The sequence below is a fragment of the Diachasma alloeum genome, unplaced genomic scaffold (genome assembly GCF_001412515.2).
Source record: "Diachasma alloeum isolate Michigan unplaced genomic scaffold, Dall2.0 Dall_scaffold_00276, whole genome shotgun sequence".
NCBI lineage: Eukaryota > Metazoa > Arthropoda > Insecta > Hymenoptera > Braconidae > Diachasma > Diachasma alloeum.
In genome coordinates this window covers 1,067,726-1,087,036 of record NW_021680415.1, presented here as the reverse complement: position 1 = coordinate 1,087,036, position 19,311 = coordinate 1,067,726, and the positions used below count along the sequence as shown (strand labels likewise).

The following is a 19,311-nucleotide window of genomic DNA, read 5'->3' as shown; positions in this document are numbered from 1 at the left end:
TTACAACTGAGATGCAATTTCGAATTGGACTATACGAAATGAATAAAAAGTATACACTTAAGAGAATAAATTATACTTGAAATTTTTGGAATTTTATGAGTCGTTTAAAAAAATCATAAAATTCCAGGTTTCACTGAAAATTCAGGAAAAGTCCAGAATTTTAAGCCGCATAAAGACGAGAATTCCTTAATTTATTTGAATTTCCAATCTAATATGAATATTCACTTGTAATACCACAAGAGCTTCAAAATTATCGGGTATTTTCCGATAGGTTCGTTGCAAACAAACGAAGGAGTCAAGTTATTCAAGTTAAAAAATCACGAGTGCGAAGCACGAGTGATTTTTCCTGAAAAACTTGACGTCTTCGTTTGTATGCAGGGAACCTTGAGAAAAATGCCCGATTAATTTTGAAGCTCGTGTGGTATTCGGGGGATTATTTTTCCAATCCAAATGTCGGGCAATATAATTGGACCATGAGACGAAATTCACAATTGAGAAACGAAAATGGTATAATTAACACTCATTTCGAATAAAAATCCTCGGATTACCACAATTGAATTCAATCTGTCAGTTCGACGAGGGGTTAATTCGACTGCATGATGTTTTGTTTTTTATATAGCAACTACCAGACAAAATTATCAAAAAATTATCAGTTGAAAACCCTGTAGCTTGTACCACGTGATGTCGAATGGGCCAATTATATTGCCCGATATTTGGGTTGGAAAAATAATCACTGTCAAATTACATTGAATTTTCAGTGAAATACAAAATTTCATGATTTTTTCGTCCTAAATCGCATTCAGTGTCACTCCTGATAATTCAAGAATATATTTACCAGAATTTACTGGTTCTCTATTCATTTTCGGATAAAAATGGAACGAAAATTTAGTTCTTTTTTATTTGTCCACGAAATTCAGAATTTTCACTCTCAAGATTTCCTTAAATTTCAGTGAAACCTAAACACGATAAAAAATTCCGGAACTTGACACGGAAAATTCGGAAAAAAATTGTCACAACAGTACAGTGCGACTCTCGAATTCGAATCAACCAATTTCTTTTTTCCAAATTGTCAACTAGCGATTTTTCTCCTCAAAAAGAGTTGTTTCTGAACGTGTTCGTTTCGCTCTCCCTGCAGAGGGCGCAGCACGGCGCGCTTTATTCAACCGATACGAACGAGCCAGCGAGAGTTGAAGGGTAGGGGCTGTGAAGAAGAGACACCAACGGATCCTGATCGGCGAGAACTGGTTTGGAGTGGGCAACATCATAGTGGCCTGTCAGTTAACCGCTACTATACACCCGCGAGGGTTTTCTCTCCGCCAGGCACCAGTTACACGCCGCACGGCAATGGCGTACGACGTGCCATTGACAATTGGCCACGTTACAAATGTTTATAACAATTTACCTGGCATAAGGCAACTCAAGACGTCGCGCGTTGTCATTTGAGCGTTTTCATTAGCGTCGGGGACTGTCGGAGGCCTTATCGATATAAAAAACTATTCAGTTACAGTTCACCAGTGTTTATTGTTGTTTTTGTTCTCCCCTGGTGATTGATATTTCATTGCTGCGGGCCGACAACCGGTTGTGCATTCACATTGTGATTCAATATGGCGTCAACAGATCTGTCTTCGGGTAAATAGTCATCACTTTATGAGCTCATTTCACGCGGCATGTGATCAATCGAGTTAACGACTGTTGGGGAAATTACGGGAGAGTCAATTCACGCTGCTGGCGATTATTTGGGAAGAGGATTTTGCAATTTCAGATACATAATGCAATTGATTTTCGATATTTAGGCGATATTTCTCTCGCCGAAATGAGACAATTGCGAGATTTCTATTTCCATTTTTAATAGTGCCGTTGACTCTCCCCGCCTTTACCGTTATTTTTCCTATGAATATGTACTCCACGAATTCACTGCTTCCATCCTTATTCCCCTTGGTTCATGCAACTCTTTGTTCTCAGTCTCACGTGCCATCCGGTGCTGTCGTTCCCAGTCACTTGCATTAACATTTTAGTAATCCTTTCTTTATTTTGTACCTTCAGGCTCAATACCACCTTTCTATCGTGAACTCCATGGGAAGATCTGCTCCCCGACTAGTGGTAATGTTGAGCGTGAGGTCTTCAAATCGTTGCTTGTCAAGTCACAGTTGAGCAGTCCCATTCTGAGTCAGGTGAGGTTGCACAGGATTTTTTTTTTTTTTCGGAAAAAGGGGAGATTGTCACGCGAATTTGGGTCAATGACTCGCGATCTGTGCGAAAGACGATTTTTTTTTTCTTGGGTTGTGGAGATATTATTACGGGCGATTTATGTACGAGGTACACGCTCACACCGATTGCGTCAGTGTGACCTTCGGCGGAAAAATTTTGCAATTTGAGGTTTTTCTGTTCTAATAATTGTTGTGGGGAATTATGACATGTGAGTCGTGTTACTGGGAAAATGTTTGGGGTTGAGAAGACAAATATTGGGGATGGGACGGCTTTATCGGGGGGAAAATATTTAATTGCAACAGGAATTTTTTGTTATTAAATGATGAGGTGGATGAGAAAAAATATTTAAAGCGTCAGTTGGAAGAGAGTTCTTGCGCATTTGCTGGGGAATTCTTCTAGAAATTTTACATTTCCTGAGGCCTTTCTTCGAATTAAAAAAAGGTGATCTCTAATTAAATATGAGATGTTGATTTTTGTCTGGAGTTTATCCGCTTGAGGTTTTTTCTATTAAATTCCCCGGCATAAATTTTCCTAGTTTTTTTACTGTTTCTATTTCCGTCCCTCTTTAAGATATTCGAAGAAAAAACTTGAGGAATTTATGCCGAGGAATTTTTTGTAAGAAAAATCTCAACGGAATAAAGCAGCTAGAAAAATGAAAAGTCTCATTGATCTTTCGATTTTTAGTTATCGATAAATGTTGACAGAGTGGAATTTGATTTTTTTTTCATTTTGAAGGTCGTTTTTCAGGCTTCAAAATTAAAATTGACTGGTCCGAATCACATCATTTGTTCCAGAAATATTGATAATTTAAGAAAATTGATTTTACCTCTTCCATATTGAGTTGGTAATAATTATTGCGGGCATATCACATGAGTCAATGTTTACTGTGAAAACATCTGGCTGTGAGAATCCACATATTGAAGATGGCACGTTTTTATCGTATGTAAAAATGTGGAATGGTTGCACGAATATTCTTTTAATGAAATGATGAAATGTTTGAGAAAAAATATTCAACGTGTCAATTTATTTAGGAGAGGGTTCTTGCGCATTCACTAGGGAATTCTACTAGAAAATGACACACAATCTTATTGAGTGAGATGTTGATTTTTGTTTAGAATTAATTCTCTTGAGGTTTTTTTCTAAAAAATTCCCCGGCATAAATTTTCCAATTTGTCAATATTTATTGCGAAAATATTCAATTGTTGCGGCAACTTTTTGTTTAATCAAACGATGAAATGTTAAAAAAAAAATTCGAAACGCCAATTTAGAAGAGAATTCATGATTTTTATTTTCATATTGAATTTTTCATTTCGAAAAACAGACAGAATAAAATATTCAATAGATTTCCTTAATGAATCAGAGTCATCGGTACAAATCATCTCATTTTCTATCCTTTTTTATCTCGTCTGGGGGACGTTCCCAATGCTATCAAACACGTTATCGAGGTCCACAGTGGCACAGCGATACGATAGCTTTGGACTGTTTCATTAAAATTTTCATACTTTTCCCCTTTCCATTGCAGAATAATCTCCACTGACTCATTAGCGACATCTAAATTTACAAATTCATGTTTTGAAGAATAACTGTGATAAAAAAATTCCGATAAATATCTCGAACAGCTGAGAAAACTCGATCGCACGAGATAAATGTAATTAAGCCGGAGATAATTAACTGTAAAAAATTGAGGAATTTTTTATGTGACGTGGAGGTACGATAGCGAGGCGTGTGACAGTCACGCTCGAGACTCTTCAGGCTCGTTAATTTATCCAGCAATCGCAACGATTTCCGCAAATATCTTCCGGGCATGTGCAGCTTCTGATTCTTTCGGTTTTCAGTGGACAAAAATGACGAATATGAAATTGACCCCGAGATATTTGAACCGGTTACGACGAGAGTACATGTAAATTGAAGCTTTACTAAGCGTTATACATGAAGATTATTAGACATATATATTTTCATTGTTACGAATAATAAAAAAATTATATCGACATTGAGGAATTAAAAAAAGAGGAAATGCTGATTTTGTAAAATTAATAATTTGAGAGAAATGACAGGAAATGCGAGATTGGCGACTTTTTAGAATGAATGTCAACTAATTAATACTAATACTAATTAGTACATGAATTAATAATTAATAATTAAGTAATTAATTTGTTTAAACGAAAAAATCAAAGAAAAATGTCCAATAAATGACGATTAATTTATTCAAATCCTATGGATGACATTTCGAAAATTTTCATGAAACTCAGAGAAAAAAAATATTTTTCAGTTTGCAAAATGAAGAATATCAAATTGACCATGAGATATTTGAGCCGGCGATGACGAGAATACGTGCGAATTAGAGTTTTAGTTGGAGTTGTCCATGTAAATTATTGCACATATACATTTGCATTGGTAGTAATAATAAATGAAATTATACCGATTGAAAATTCCTGAATTATGACTTCACGCCAATATAATAATGAGGAATTAAAAAAAAGAGGAAATGCAAAATAACGAATGCATGATATTTGAGCCGATTATGACGAGAAAACATGCAAATTAAAGTATATAAATGAAAGATAAATTATTTAAGGTCGAAACCTGAGGTTCCAAAAGTAAAAAAAACATGCAAATTCCCTATTTAGGATTAATTTAGGATTATCTACTCTGATTCTCAGGATTATATCACTGGAAATTGATCACAAACTCCCACTCCAAAATTTCTCAATCGTTGGATTTCTATTTCTCTGGCTTTCGAAAAATTACGAATAGATCCATAAAAAACTGAAACGTTTTCTTCTCTGTGAAAACACGAAACAGGACTCAGTAGGCACTTTATCTAGAGAGAATGGATGTGAAAGGCCGAATAAACCGTCAGAAATGTTTCTAGAGCCTCCAGTTATGAATTACTTCAAGATTGCATGAAGAAAAAAGTTGATTATACTAACACCTGAAAACAAACCAAAATTCTCAATCGAGCAACTGAAAATCACCCACGATCGCTTGACTACATAATAGGGGGCATAACGGGTTTAACTATTATGCGATACCTTTGAAATATTCACCATATGGCGTTGAAGAATGAACGCAAATGTCCCTCTCACTGATGTCAGTGTTAAAAAAGTGACTTCTCATCATTTTTCAAAATTCAAAATACACATTCCAAAATTTCAAGGGATGTTGGAGAAAATGGAAACAACATTTATCTAATTGTCATTTTGCGACGCTTCGCTAATTATTTTCGCTTCATCAAGCTGTGGAAAAATATATATAAACAAAGAAATAAATTAATTAAAAGTGCATATCTGGATATTCATAGTTTTATTCAATAATTAATGCGAATTCACAACCCAATAATGCTGTTTACCCCCTCATTCAATCGCTCGAAAGCACCAGTAAATGAAAGAATAAAACATCTGAGGAAAAAATTGAAAATCACGAAGATGAAGAATAATAAAAAAAATTACAGGGAAGAATGTCGTTAGGGCCTTCCTGCTTAATCTAAAATATCCCAGTAACAGAATGGTACAGCAGAGAGTGAGTTGTTTGTGTGCGCTGGAAGGAGATAACCGCGGGCATTAATGTTGTTTTTATTGATACTTCCACATTCCCATGGAGCACCGATAGTTTTCACTCTCGAGCGCCAGCGGAGTTTTCGCTATTTACGATGACAACGAGGATTTCTCGAGTCAACGGGATCAGTTCGACGGTAATCTCGGAATCTTTAAAATCTGACGGAGAGAGTACGGAGGAATTGTTTGGCTGTGGGATGTTATGCTGAATCCAATGTATTGGTCGGTATCTCCGGATGCCCAGGGGCACACTTTGTGATAGTCTAATCTCAGTCGCGCCGCTACACATGCACAAACTAAATCGTTGAATACATTGAACGTTAGCGAGTTGTAGTCATGTGTTTACGCGTGTTTTGCGTCATTTGATCATTCAATTTGGTTCAAGTTCTTTTTAGGAGTTATTTTTACTGATTTTTGCTTCCAAACGGATGGAATTGAATGTTTTTTTCCAAATGTAGATATTTTTGAACCCTATCAATCGCTATTAATTAAAATTTAATTCATCGATTAGTTTTTATAATTTTCCAATTTTTCATGAATTTCCCTGATGGTGAGCTTTCTGCTGCTGAAAAATTAGGAATTTCATTGAATTTTCCGTAAAATTTTACAATGATTTTATAATATAAATTCCAGGTCTGAACAAAAATAAGAAAGTTTACTTTTGGAGGGAGATTGATAAAATACTTGAAAAATTGCAATTTCCGAAAGTTTAAACAATTTCAATTATTTACTAATAATAATTCTGTACAAAATGTTATTTGAATGACGCTGAATAATCACGTCCTTTTTCAGATTTTTCTCCCGCAATTTAATTGACATATTTGAAATAAATATTAATAATAATAATAATAATATTTAATATTGTAATAATAATTATAATATTAAATATTATATTATTTTGTTTGATAACTGAAAATGGTTGAATCTATAGTGTGGTCTGTACCAAACTATAAAAGATACTCGGATATCCTTAAATGTTACTCTCCCGAAAATTACTGCATAAATGTTTACATAAATGTAAAAAATAAGAATCACTTTCATTCAGCAATTGCAATGGCCGAATAAAATAAACATCTGCACAAGACTACTGCATACACTGTTAGAAAATTACTCTTGAAATTTCAAGTAAAAAATCTTGAAATTGTTAACAACGAATAATTTACATGGGATTGTCATTGATCTTGTTATTGATGAATCAGTCAATGTTCTTGAATATTCAATTTACTTTGATTTCTCAGATTCATATGACAATGAAAATTACTGGAAATCAGGAAAATTCAAGCAACTGTTCTTCTGAATTTTCAATCTGTTGCTTAATTTTCGCAATAGGTTTGAAAATCCAAATTGTCACTGAAAATTCAATGATCATTCATAATGAAAAACTTAATTTTATTGAATTTCCAAGATGAATCAGGAATTCCACGAGCAATTTAGTCCGAAATTGAATTCAAGTTCAGAATGTTGAAAATTCAAATGCATCTTTTTATTTATTTATTTTTTTTCAAATGCATCTATTACTTAAATTTCAAAAAATTTCTAACGGTGTATAACATTCAATCTGCAATTGTCCTTATTGTCATTCCTCCGTAGATATGGGAGCTCGTAGACAGCAAAACCGGATATTTGAGTAGAAGTGGACTGTACAAAGGCCTGGCCCTAGTAGCATTCGCCCAGCAGGGCAAGCAGCCCAGTGACAAACTCCTAGAAAATGTTGAATCCCAAGGTAAGACCTTCTCGTCCCAGTGGCTTTAATTCCCCCCATTAATCCAATTCCCCCGATTCACTTGACTCAATCTCATCCACAGAACTTCCAGTGCCTTCCCTCGGTGATTTATCCGAGGTTGTGCTGCTCGCTCAAAGACTCTACCGTGGAACCAATTCTGCCAAGTTGAATGTAACGTACACCGATATATGTAAATTGGACAGTATCGAAGTGAATATTGTGCCAGAGCGAAAGGGAATATTTCTGAAGCACGTGGAATACCAAATCACCAGCAAAGTAAGTCATTTCTTTCGTGACATTGCAGATTGAAAATTGATTAATCCTTATGAATGCTCAAGAATGTGGATTTTTCAGGCTTTCAATTCAATTGTTCATAGGCGTTATAACGACTTTGTGTCTCTACATGAACTACTGTTAGCGAGATTTCCTTACAGGCTAATACCAAAGTTACCACCTAAGAAAATCGTTGGAGGTAAATAAATTGAAAATTATCTTATATTTTATAAATAGTGCAACGTTACAACGAAATTTTCCAACTCATCCTTCAGTTTTTTGTGAATATCTTTGAATCCAAGGGAAGTAGCGAAATTTTCGTTAAGATATTTCTCGTAGAATGGAGTGAGAGCTACAAAAAATTTCAAAACGAAAATTTCCCTATCTTGTTTATTTTCCGACATATCAAGAGAAAATGGAAATAAAAAAATCAACATTTCTTCATTTTTCATTGGACTATAGATCTCAACAAAAAATCTTCTGAATTTTTTCGCTAATTTTTTTGAGAATATGATTGTAAAATGAAGTGAGAGCTCTGAAGAAAAATTCCTCCGTCTCACTTACATTGCCAGATATTTGAAAAAAATGGGATTAAAATATCAAATTTAATTTCTATTAATTTTTTCATTTTTCATCAATAAAAAATAATAAAATTGTTCTTTTTTGGTAAATATCTTCAAAATGGGATTAAAATGTCAACATTTCATTCCTCAATCACGTCTTCATTCTTCTCTTAATAAAAAAAAATCAAAACTTTAATTCTCGTTGCAGCGGATTCTCAATTCCTCGAGGAAAGACGGCGTTCCCTCCTCCGTTTCCTGGTCCTAATAGCCCGTCACCCAATAGTCCGCAAGGACCCAATAGTTCAATTTTTCTTCACATACACGGGTGAAGAGACCCAGCACAAAATTCGCGAAGTCTTTAGACGAGTTCCAGACGAATTTGCCACATCGGAGCTGTCCTCGAGGGCTAAGGAATTGGTACCCCCCGAGACACTAACTGAATTCGCCAACAGTCGTGACCAGATACGTGTGATACTGTGCGGAATATCGAGGCTGAAGAACATTGCTGACTGCCTGGCAATAAGATCGCACTCGTGTGCGGTTGACATGGCGGAATTGGGAACACAATTGAGTAATTTAGCTTCGGAGCCGCACGGTAACAGTGGATGGGCCAGCGGTGGCTCGACTATATGGCAAGACATGAAGAAGGGCTTTCGCGTTATCGCAAAGTGAGTTTTTGTTCGGACCCGTATTTGGATCCTTAATGTGACCCTCATTGTAATCCTCGTGACCCTTATTGTGACCCTGGTCACCGTTAGTTTCTGACTCTTGGTTTTTTACCATTATGAACCTTATTTGGATCCTTATTCTGACCCTTGCGACCCTTATTTCCACCCGTGTGACCCTTATTCTGGCCCTTATTTTGACCCTGGTGACCCTTGGTTTTGGACCGCCATAAACGTTATTTGGACTCTTATTCTGACCCTTGAGATCCTTATTTAGACCCTTGTTAGCCTTATTTGGACTTTTTATCAGACCCTTGTGACCTTTATTCTGGTCCTCATTGTGACCCTTGTGACCCTTAATTTTCGAGTACCAAATTTTTATAACCAGAAATTGATTTGGATTTTTATAATATAGAGAAACAAAGGTCGACTCCTCAAAATTAAAGGACAGCCAAAATGAGCGTAAAACTAATCAATAGGTCGACATCGATAGAGTGAAATTGAACACTTTTTTTCTCATTTTGAAGATATTTTTTCGTTTGATCGGTCGATGTCGGTGAATTAAAAAACTTCATTCTATCCCGCTATTTTTTAAACGATGATTTTCTGATGGCAACCGACATCAGATAATCGTCAATAACTCGACAACTGCAGAATAAACTTCAACGATTTTTAAATTCATTTTGATTTTGAAGATATTTCAACAAACTTTTAAATGAGATTCAATAAATTCCAATTGTATCATTTGCTTGGGAGATATTGAGGATTTAGGAAGCCAACTTTCTCTCAGCTGTCGTTAAAACTATATTATAAACTCCAGGGAATTCAATTTATTGTCGACTCGAGCACTTCAGCAAGCAGTGAGGGAGGAGACCATGATCTGCGAGAGATTGAATCTACTGTTGGATGTGTTGGTGGCACACAGGACACTTTGTGAAAGGCACGAGAGAGGGGTCAGTGCTGATCATCAACGGGCACTATCGTCCATGCTCGCTCTGAAGAAGAGACAGATGCAGGGGGTGATTCGAGGCACTGACGTGAGTACTCTCACTTCTTATTCTGAATTAAGAGGAAAATACCCTTGATTTTATCGACAAAATGTACATTTTTCTCAAGAGATATTTTGAAAATAAAATATTCACGAATATCAAATGATATCCGACGAAAACTTGATTTTATGCAGAAACATTCGATTTTTCCTGACATTCTTCAATACAGATTCATTACTATTCTCCGCACTCGACGAAAAATCTAAACTTTTTACACTTTTCCTCCCTAGGCGGACACCGTTGAGTACCTCGAGAATAAAATGGTAGCTCAGGAGTCAGTAATAGCGAACGTGGAATTAAGAAACTCATTCTCACTTCATTGTCTCCACATGGAGACACAACTCGTCCATGCACACTTGGAAATACTAGCTACGGTGCTGCAGAGCCTTGTGAAAGTGCAAATTAGGGGTCACACTGAGGTAAACACTCATGAATAATTCTTAAAGATGTTTATCCATTTTTTTAAATCTACTTTTTTACTGTTCGAGGGAAATTCTGTAATTATTTAGACTGATGGGCGATCGTAAAAAATAAAAATGACTGATGATTGAAAAAATGGAGAGAAGCTTTGATAAAATTAAATAAACAATATCTTGGGGATCTATTTTTGAAATTATAACAGAGATATTTCTTGATTTTTTTTTCTTTTCGATTATTTGTGACAAATTGAGTGTAATCAATCTAAATAACCAATTTCCGAAATATTTTTATGAAAAATAATTGGAGGACAGATCCCTCGTGATAATAGGAATATTTCCTGAAATTCTCTTCTACTTTTATTGCATTATTCACGTCAAATTATGTCTAAATGGGAAGTAAAACTTTGAAAATTATTTTTTTCTAATCAAGAGAATAATTGAAAAATGATAATTCTAGAACCTCACACCTCTGGTATTGAGCTTTTTGACGTCTAAACAATTCATTTTAATAATACTTTCTCTAAAATAATCATCTGTACGTTTGTCTATTTTATTTCTGCATACACTGAGGAAAAAATTACTTTTACCAAGGAATCATTTTATTCGAAGAAAAATTAATTTTTTTAGGAGCATATTTGTCCAGGCCAGTCATTCCCAGCTGTTGCATCCCAATTATCTTGAATTATGAGATGATAATGCTGCACATAATCTCGAGTGAACACCCTTCATAATTTTTCAATTATTCCAAATTCAAGATTTTCTTAAAATAATTTGTAATAATTCTAAATGTTAGTGATTCTCAATGAAGTTTATTCAAGCTCATCTGTAGCATAATCATCTCAAAATTCAGAAAAATGTCTTCAGAAAAATAAATTATTCTCCCAAGAAAATAATTCTTTGTCAAAAGTCATTTTTTTTCTCACCGTAATCAATTTTCATTAGTAGATTGAAATTTTCATCGACATGAAAGGGATAATAATGGACTCTGTCCATCAATCGAAAAAAAAAAAATTCTTTCCAAGGCTTTTACTGTGGGAAGCCATCCCCAATAATTCTCCGACTCACAAACAATTTATTTTCGCAGCTAGCGGAGGTATGGAAGCTGATAGAGCCAACGATAATGAAATGTCTCCCAGAGAAATTATCAGTCGGTAGCAATGGCATTGCCACTAGCGAAGAGGGACTCATGTGACATATTTCCCCGTTAAAAACCAACATTCAGATCTTCAGGGTTTTGGAGGACATCAGCTGAACAATTTCAAGGGGAAAAAAATACTCAAAGCGAAATGGGAAAATAGTGATGATGGCATAATGCTGTTCAAGTGATAGCGAGGACAATAATTTACTCTACGAGTTATGTGTTATGATAAATTGGACAGATCTGCGCATAATTCAAGCGACCCGTTTGTGCGTCATTACTGAAGGCGAGTTGATGAGATGATGAGACTCTGTTCTGTGCAATAGCACTGTACCCTTTGTCCAATGATTCATAATAGTTTTACGGTTCAATCCCATGGGCCCATGTGCTGCATTCCCCTCGCATTTTTCAATTCAATCGTGAAGAATCGAAATTTAATTGTCTCATGATGTGATAATCGATATTCGACGTTGATTTTAATGAAGCCGATCGTTGTACTTAATATATAGCTTATAGATAATAATTGTAGGGGATTCACATGATTTGTACATAATTGAGAGATTGTATATAACGAAAAATTGTTGATACATGGATTTTTATGAGGATTGGCAGTCTCATGTGTTTTATGATGTTTGAACGAATAAATCATGGCTCAGTGTTTTATCATGACTTATTTTCTTTTGCACGAGGTTATTTTAATATGTCGTTAAAGATTGTTTAATGCAATTTTTTATATTATCAGCGGTTTTTGGGACAAAATGTGAAAAAAATGACTTACCGATTCTCCAACAGTTGTCGATCATCTGGAACGCTTGAGGTAATTCTTCATTGTTGATGTGCAGAAATATTTCTTAATGATGAATCTGGCACTAATTCACTGAATTGAAATATTAAAGACATTGAACAGCTCGTTAGCTGCTTGATATCTGGTTTTGAGAGATTTTGTCACTGATTATCGATCGAATACTCTCAATTTTAGGAAAATATGAATTTATAGAATATATAGTTTATGAATAGTAATTGAGGGTGAGTATTCACATGATTTATACATAATTGAGAGCTTGTATACAACGAAAAAATTTTAGTATATGGATTTTTATGACGATTGGCAGTCTCACGTATTTTGTGATGTTTGAGCGAATAAATCATGGCTCAATGTTTTATCCTGACTTATTTTCTTTCGAGGCCGGAGTTTTTTCCCCGTTCAAAAATTTCCGGAATTTTTTCCCGGGCGAATTTTTTCCGTTGAACTTTCTCATGTGTCTTATGATATCTGAGCGAATAAATTATGGCTCAATGTTTTATCATGACTCATTATCTTTCGCATGACGTTATAACCATTTACAATGATTTCATAATTTTTTGTGGCGCTATTATCGATTTCTAATACAAAATGTAAAAAGAAAGACTCACCGATGTCTCCAACAATTGATGATCGTCTGGAACGTTCGAGGTAATTCTTCATTGTTGATGTTCAGAAATATTCCTTAACGATGAAACTGGCACTAATTCACTGAATTTAAATATTAAAACCACTGGACAGCTATTAAATATCTGACTGTCAGGAAGAGAATGCCATTTTCATCGGTTTTATTCACTGATTATCGATTAAATACTCTAAATTGAATGAAAAAATAAATTTGCAGATTCTATTTTTAATGAAAAAATACTCGATATTATACAATATTTTAATGAGAATAAAAAATGTAAATTAAATACGAAAAAGAATTGTCAACAATTCAAAAATTGTTGGTAAAATTATTCACTGATAACAGAAAAATTAGTGGAATTGCTTCTACTTATTTCAATTAAATGGCTAAAATCATCAAGTAGCTAATAAACTCTGAAATTAAGTGAATAGGAATTTAAACTCTAGAAGCACTGCTTATGAAAAAGAAAGCTCACTTTAGCTGACTCGCTTTCACTAATTATCTGAATGTCTGCAACTTCACGAATATATTCACTGAATGATGATTTATTCACCAACAAAACACTGATCACTATTCAACATTGCAGCAAGAATCTATGACAATGGAATAAACACGAAAAAACATTGACAACAATCCAATCGAAAATAAAAAATTGAAAAAAATGATTTTAAATGAAAACGAAATTATCCAATTGTCACGATTAAAAAACTCAACTCATTCTCCAGTATTTGAAGTGTTAAAAATCTAAAAATGTCTAAAATATTCACTCGAAACAAAGAAAGTTCCCTCTCGTTCACTGATTATTACCAATCAGAGGCCTTTGAATCCTCAAAAATAGGAAGTGAATGATGATATTTTCATCATCAAAATACTCATTATAGGGGAGGGTAGGGTAAAATGGACACTGTTGACTTTTTTTGTAATGCTCATGCCGTGTTGAATTGCTCATGAAATGGAATAATTTTATTTTCCAATAGAAAGAACAATGATTCCTCGTTGTGATGAGCACAGACTGCGCTCAATTGATAGATCTGTTTCTGAGTTATGAATATTAAAAAAAAAATGTCCATTTTACCCCATCCTCCCCTATTCAACATTCCGTCGAAAATCCATGACAAGGAAATGACGAGGATGACAAGGAAATGAACACGAAAAAAAAATTAGAACAATGAAGGATTCGTTACTAGCCTCTCCTTGACACTCAAAACCCTCCCCAATAGTCCAAAAAAAATCATATAATTAACACATCGTCACTTAAACAAAGAACCGAAGTCATCCTTCAATTGTTTAGGTCTCAAAAATCTCAAAGTGTCTTAAATATTGACTGGGAACAAGGAAAGTTCACTTCACCCACTCACGTTCACTGATTATTATCGATCAGAGGCCTTTCAATCCCCAAAAATACGAAGTGAATGATCCACCAGCAAAACACTCATTATTATTCAACATTGGATCGAAAATCTATGACAAGGAAATGACAAGAATGACAAGGAAATCAACACGAAAAAAATGAGAACAATGTACGATTCGTCCCCAAAACACTCACCAATAGTCCAAAAAAATCCTATAATTATCACATCGTCACACAAACGAAAAACCAAAGTTATTCTTCAATTTTTCAAGTGTAAAAAATCCTCATCAAAGTGTCTAAAATATTCTCTGGAAACAAAGAAAATTCACTTCACACGAAAAAAATGACAACAACGAACGATTCGTCACTAGCCTCTCGTTGACACCCAAAGCCCTCCCCAATAGTCCAAAGAAATCATATAATTATCACATCGTCACTTAAATAAAGAATCGAAGTCATTCTACAATTGTTTAGGTGTCAAAAATCTCAAAGTGTCTAAAATATTCACTGGAAACAAAGAAAATTCACTTAGCACACGCTCGCCTCCGCCGATCGCCGATCAATACGTCCACATCCCCAAAAATCCTCAACAATTCTTACAATTTTATAAAAAAGAAACACACCACTCACTCTCCCTCATCCCCCGACATCCAATACCCCTTCAAAACCCCCAAAAACCCTCAAAAAAACAGTCCAAAAACTCTCACGAACAATCACCCGCCAAATCCGCGAACCGGACTGCCGCCATCTTTATTCTCCGCCATTGCCCCGCAAAATCCCGCCATTTCCCGGAGAAAATCCCGCCTCTCCGGTGTCATACTCGCACCCCACGGACGAACAATTTCTAAAAAACACGAAAAATAATTCTGAAACATTCAACAACCCATTATGTTTCCTCTATTTAAACCTGCCATCGGCCGGGAGATTCGAAACCCGTCAACCCGAACGCCATCTCCCTTTGCCCCCACCAACCAAAACCAAAAACAAACTCTCTGAAACCGATACTAAACCCAAAAAACCCTCCCAAACCCCCGCAAAATCGAAAAAAAACCATCAAAACTCCGAAAAAAACAACTCCAGATCATTGTTTATGCTCCAGATAACGGATGGGAATGGGTCACATGACCCGTTATATGACGGTCAGATGAGGCGTCTACCTGGTAAAGTGTAGATACTGTTGGATCGACGACCGATAATGTAATTACCTTGAGAAACAGAATCGGAGAGCCGCTGGCACTAAATTCAATAAGTACTACGTGACCGAGTAGAAGAATAATAAAGTTATAATTAAGAATATTTAATAGTATATTTCGTAACGAGTGCAAAAAAGTGTTTTTTGGAGAGTGGGAGGTTTATATCATGAGCCGAAGGCGAGTGATATAATCCCACGAGCTAAAAAACATTTTTTCACGAGTTACGAATTAGTATATTTCGATACAAGTGCGGAAAAGTGTTTTTTGGCTCGTGAGGGGTTTATAGCACGAGCCGAAGGCGAGTGATGTAATCCTACGAGCCGGAAAACACTTTTCCCACGAGTATCGAACGATTTTTTTCATCACAATGCGTGGGAAAGGGACTTTTAGGCACGCGGAGCGTGCCTGAAAAATCACTTTTCCGCACAGCGTGATGAAATAGTATATTTCGAGCTAAAAAACATTTTTTCACGAGTTTGAGTTTTCACATTTTTTCACGAGTTACGGACAATATTTTTCATCACAATGTGGCGGAAATTGGACTTTTAGGCACGCGGAGCGTGCCGAAAATTTCACTTTTGTCACAGCGTGATGAAAATTATTATTACAATTCAGTGAATCAATGAAAGAAAATATAGATTATTCGGAATAACTCTGTGTAACTATCTCAAGATTTTCTTGAAATTGATGATCAAGATTTTTGGTCATATGACGCGATCTAAAAAATGACGGTCATTTTGCACCTCTAGATGTCATATGACCGCAAAATGACGGTCCTGTCGCATAATGCTGCCCCCGGTCGGTCAATGCGAACGCGCCCCGTCCCCATGCGCATCAATAGACGTAGTAGTGGGGGGTTAAAAACTCGTGTTCCCCAGAAAAACGTAAAAAACGCATTCAGGTGCAGGTGGGAGGCTGTGCGCCACAAACTCCAAAGCCCTCTTCCCAAAAGTGCGATTCCCCCGAAAAAAACAATAGCGAGATAATTCCAGTCCTCTGCAGATGCAACGAGTTCCCCTTCCCCAAAGGTGTTTCAATCATTAATCCATCCCCCAGATGTTTCGACGCACATACATAGTTCGTGGCGTAAAACAGTGAGAGACAAACGGGAATCGTTCGTAATGGCCGCAACCTGACCTTCGTCGTGTGGGATTGAAGTTTTGTTTTCTCCTGGGGTAGTGGTGCCTAGTGTGTTAAATCCCCTGGAATAACCCCCGGTGAACAGTCCCCGATCACATCCCCATCGCCCCCATCACCCATCCCCAATCGATCGTGAATAACGTGTGGGTGTTGCCAGGAGAGTTGAGAATATTCAGAACGGAAGAGAAGAAAAAAGTGTGAAGTGCGTTTTTAGCTTTAAAAAAAATAGTGCAATGAGTGATCACGACAGAAGCGATGAGGATCCGATAATGGATCTGTGGTACAGCAATTGGGAGCAGCAGTGTGTCGAGGCGATCGAATCGGAGCCCGATTATGAGAGCCAGTTGCACAATGAAAAGGAAATTTATTCTCAACAGATATGGACGGGTTTTCAGACAACGGCTTCAGCCATTGCACAGCTCTACAAAGGCAAGGAATAAGAAAGAGATGATTTTTTTTTTTTTTGGTTCTGTTTCATTCCAGAACTGACCCCACCTTCGTCCTCGTCCTTAAGGCCGTTTACCCGCACTCCCTTTCCCTTTTTCTTTATTAATGGGGTTGGGGTCTCGCACTTTTGCTGATTAAATCGGGGGTTGGGGGGCATTGGGAAGTTTATTTGGGGCGGAATGGGGGATTTATTTATTGAGGGTGTTTAATTTTTTGCCTCTGGGGTTTAGATCGCACACAGGGCGCATCCCTCTGGTTACCGTTTCAAACAGCCGCTGGAACTGTCACGTCTCTGTACAAAGGTATGTAGGTATTTATTATTTTATCGAAATTGCAATACTCGTGGCCTGTGATAGGGGTTTCTGCAGGGGAAATTGTTTGGGGGATGTTCTGTCGGTTGGCTTTAATTAGGGGTGGGCGGGGTAAAATGGACACTTGATATTTAAAGAAATATTTATAACTCAGAGACAGATTTATCAATTGAAATCAGTTTAGGCTCAACACAAAGGGAAAGAATTGTTCTTTTTATTGAAAAATGAAAAAAAAACATTTCACCAACAATTCAACCTATCATTAACATTAAAAGAAAAGTCAAAAGTGTCCATTTTACACCACTCTCCCCTACAGTTAAATTTTTGATGAGTCAGTTGATAATATTAGTCACCAATTTTTTTATTATTAAATTAACCATTAATTTAAATATTCAAATTTCACATTATTTTAGCTGTTATCAACTTGAGTGTTCAAATTTCGAATTATTTCATCAACCAGTGATTGAGAAATTGAAATTACCTATTATTAGGGGAGGGTGGGGTAAAATGGACACTAGACTTTTGAAAATTATTCATAACTCAGAAACAAATTTATTAATTAAGATCAGTTTAAGCTCATCACAAAGGGAGAGAATTGTTGTTTGTATTGAAAAAAAAAAAGATTAAATTTCATCAACATTTCAACCCGTCATTAACATTGTAATAAAACTCAAAAGTGTCCATTTTACCCCAACCCCAGCTGAGGAAATGGTGATAGTGAAGTTTTTCGTTTTGTATTCGTTACTCAGTTGTAATTGTTAGTTTCTAATTAACAACCGTTGATGGGCGATACTTTATTATTTGGATATGAAGTTAATTATCATTTCGAGAGTCGTGAATTGTTTACTATTTCGAAATAGTGAATTTGTTTCTTTTTATTCTGTCAATTAAATAATATTTGATTAAATATTAATGAAGCATTCAAGTGCTCTATGAAGAATTTTTCGTTTTACTAAAATTGGGTCTTTTGTGTGGAATGATAGAAGTTTTCAGTGGAAATTGTTTGTGGATTGGTCATGCGAAATTTATGAATTACCATTTATGTGTCATCTATGGGAGGATATTCATTTCATACTCAACTCTGACATTTGTCCATAGGAAAATGTTGGTAATTAATTATTTCGTTTTGTATTCATAACTCGCTCGCAATTATTTGTTGATAATTAATAGGAGTTGGAGTTGATATTTTATTATTTGTATGCGAAGTTAATTATCATTTCAAGAGTCGTGAATTGTTAACCATTACGAAATGCTAAATTTTTTTTTTATTCTGTTAATTAAACCATTCAAGTGCTCTATGAAGAATTTTTCGTTTTACGAAAATTGTGTCATCACCAATTCTTAACTATCATCCTGTAAATTAGACCATTTTTTCAATAATTAACAATATTCATTTGATATATTTTCTTTATCAATCATTAGCACACCAACAGGACAGTTTACTCATCACCAACAAATAAATTGGCCGTGACTATTCGCACCATTGCGTGAATCACTCCCGTACACTCCATACACTCCATGCATGCGTGAAGTTTGTGTGTTTCACGCAGCCGAATTTTCATACTGCTATGTATTTCACGCAGTTGAAGTTTCATACTACTGTGTGTTTCACGCAGTTGAAGTTTTACACTACTGTGTGTTTCACGCAGTTGTATTTTTATACACCTGTGTGTTTCACGCGGTTGCATTTTTATACGCCTGTGTTTCACGCAGCTGTATTTTTATATACCTGTGTGTTTCACGCAGTTGCATTTTTATACACATGTGTGTTTCACGCAGTTGCATTTTTATACACCTGTGTGTTTCACGCAGTTGCATTTTGATACGCCTGTGTGTTTCACGCAGTT

The 19,311-nt window shown here is 35.8% G+C and overlaps 2 protein-coding genes across 2 annotated transcripts in view; both read left to right on the top strand.

The window, feature by feature from the left end:
• Positions 1-1,253: 1,253 nt before the first annotated feature.
• LOC107037960 (sorting nexin-8) lies at positions 1,254-12,261 on the top strand. Its single transcript, XM_015256800.1, has 9 exons — positions 1,254-1,629; positions 2,044-2,171; positions 7,353-7,485; positions 7,568-7,761; positions 7,840-7,957; positions 8,530-8,989; positions 9,807-10,023; positions 10,266-10,454; positions 11,539-12,261. The coding sequence occupies exons 1-9, from the start codon at positions 1,605-1,607 to the stop codon at positions 11,644-11,646; spliced, it is 1,572 nt and encodes a 523-aa protein (XP_015112286.1). The 5' UTR covers positions 1,254-1,604; the 3' UTR covers positions 11,647-12,261.
• Positions 12,262-16,421: 4,160 nt separating this feature from the next.
• LOC107038000 (UPF0472 protein C16orf72 homolog) overlaps positions 16,422-19,311 on the top strand; it is a 9,218-nt gene continuing 6,328 nt past the window's right edge. Inside the window, exons 1-2 of the mRNA XM_015256860.1 lie at positions 16,422-17,135; positions 17,384-17,455. Coding sequence (XP_015112346.1) covers positions 16,940-17,135; positions 17,384-17,455 — 268 coding nt within the window. The 5' untranslated portion in view covers positions 16,422-16,939. The remainder of the gene's footprint in view (positions 17,136-17,383; positions 17,456-19,311) is intronic.

What these genes read in the sequence shown, in the direction of transcription:
- LOC107037960 (XM_015256800.1), top strand. Translation starts at nt 1,605, where the DNA reads ATGGCGTCAACAGATCTGTCTTCGG. An exon ending in AGAAAATGTTGAATCCCAAG is followed by an intron (nt 7,486 to 7,567) that starts GTAAGACCTTCT and finishes TCTCATCCACAG; the next exon opens with AACTTCCAGTGCCTTCCCTC. An exon ending in GGCTTTCGCGTTATCGCAAA is followed by an intron (nt 8,990 to 9,806) that starts GTGAGTTTTTGT and finishes TATAAACTCCAG; the next exon opens with GGAATTCAATTTATTGTCGA.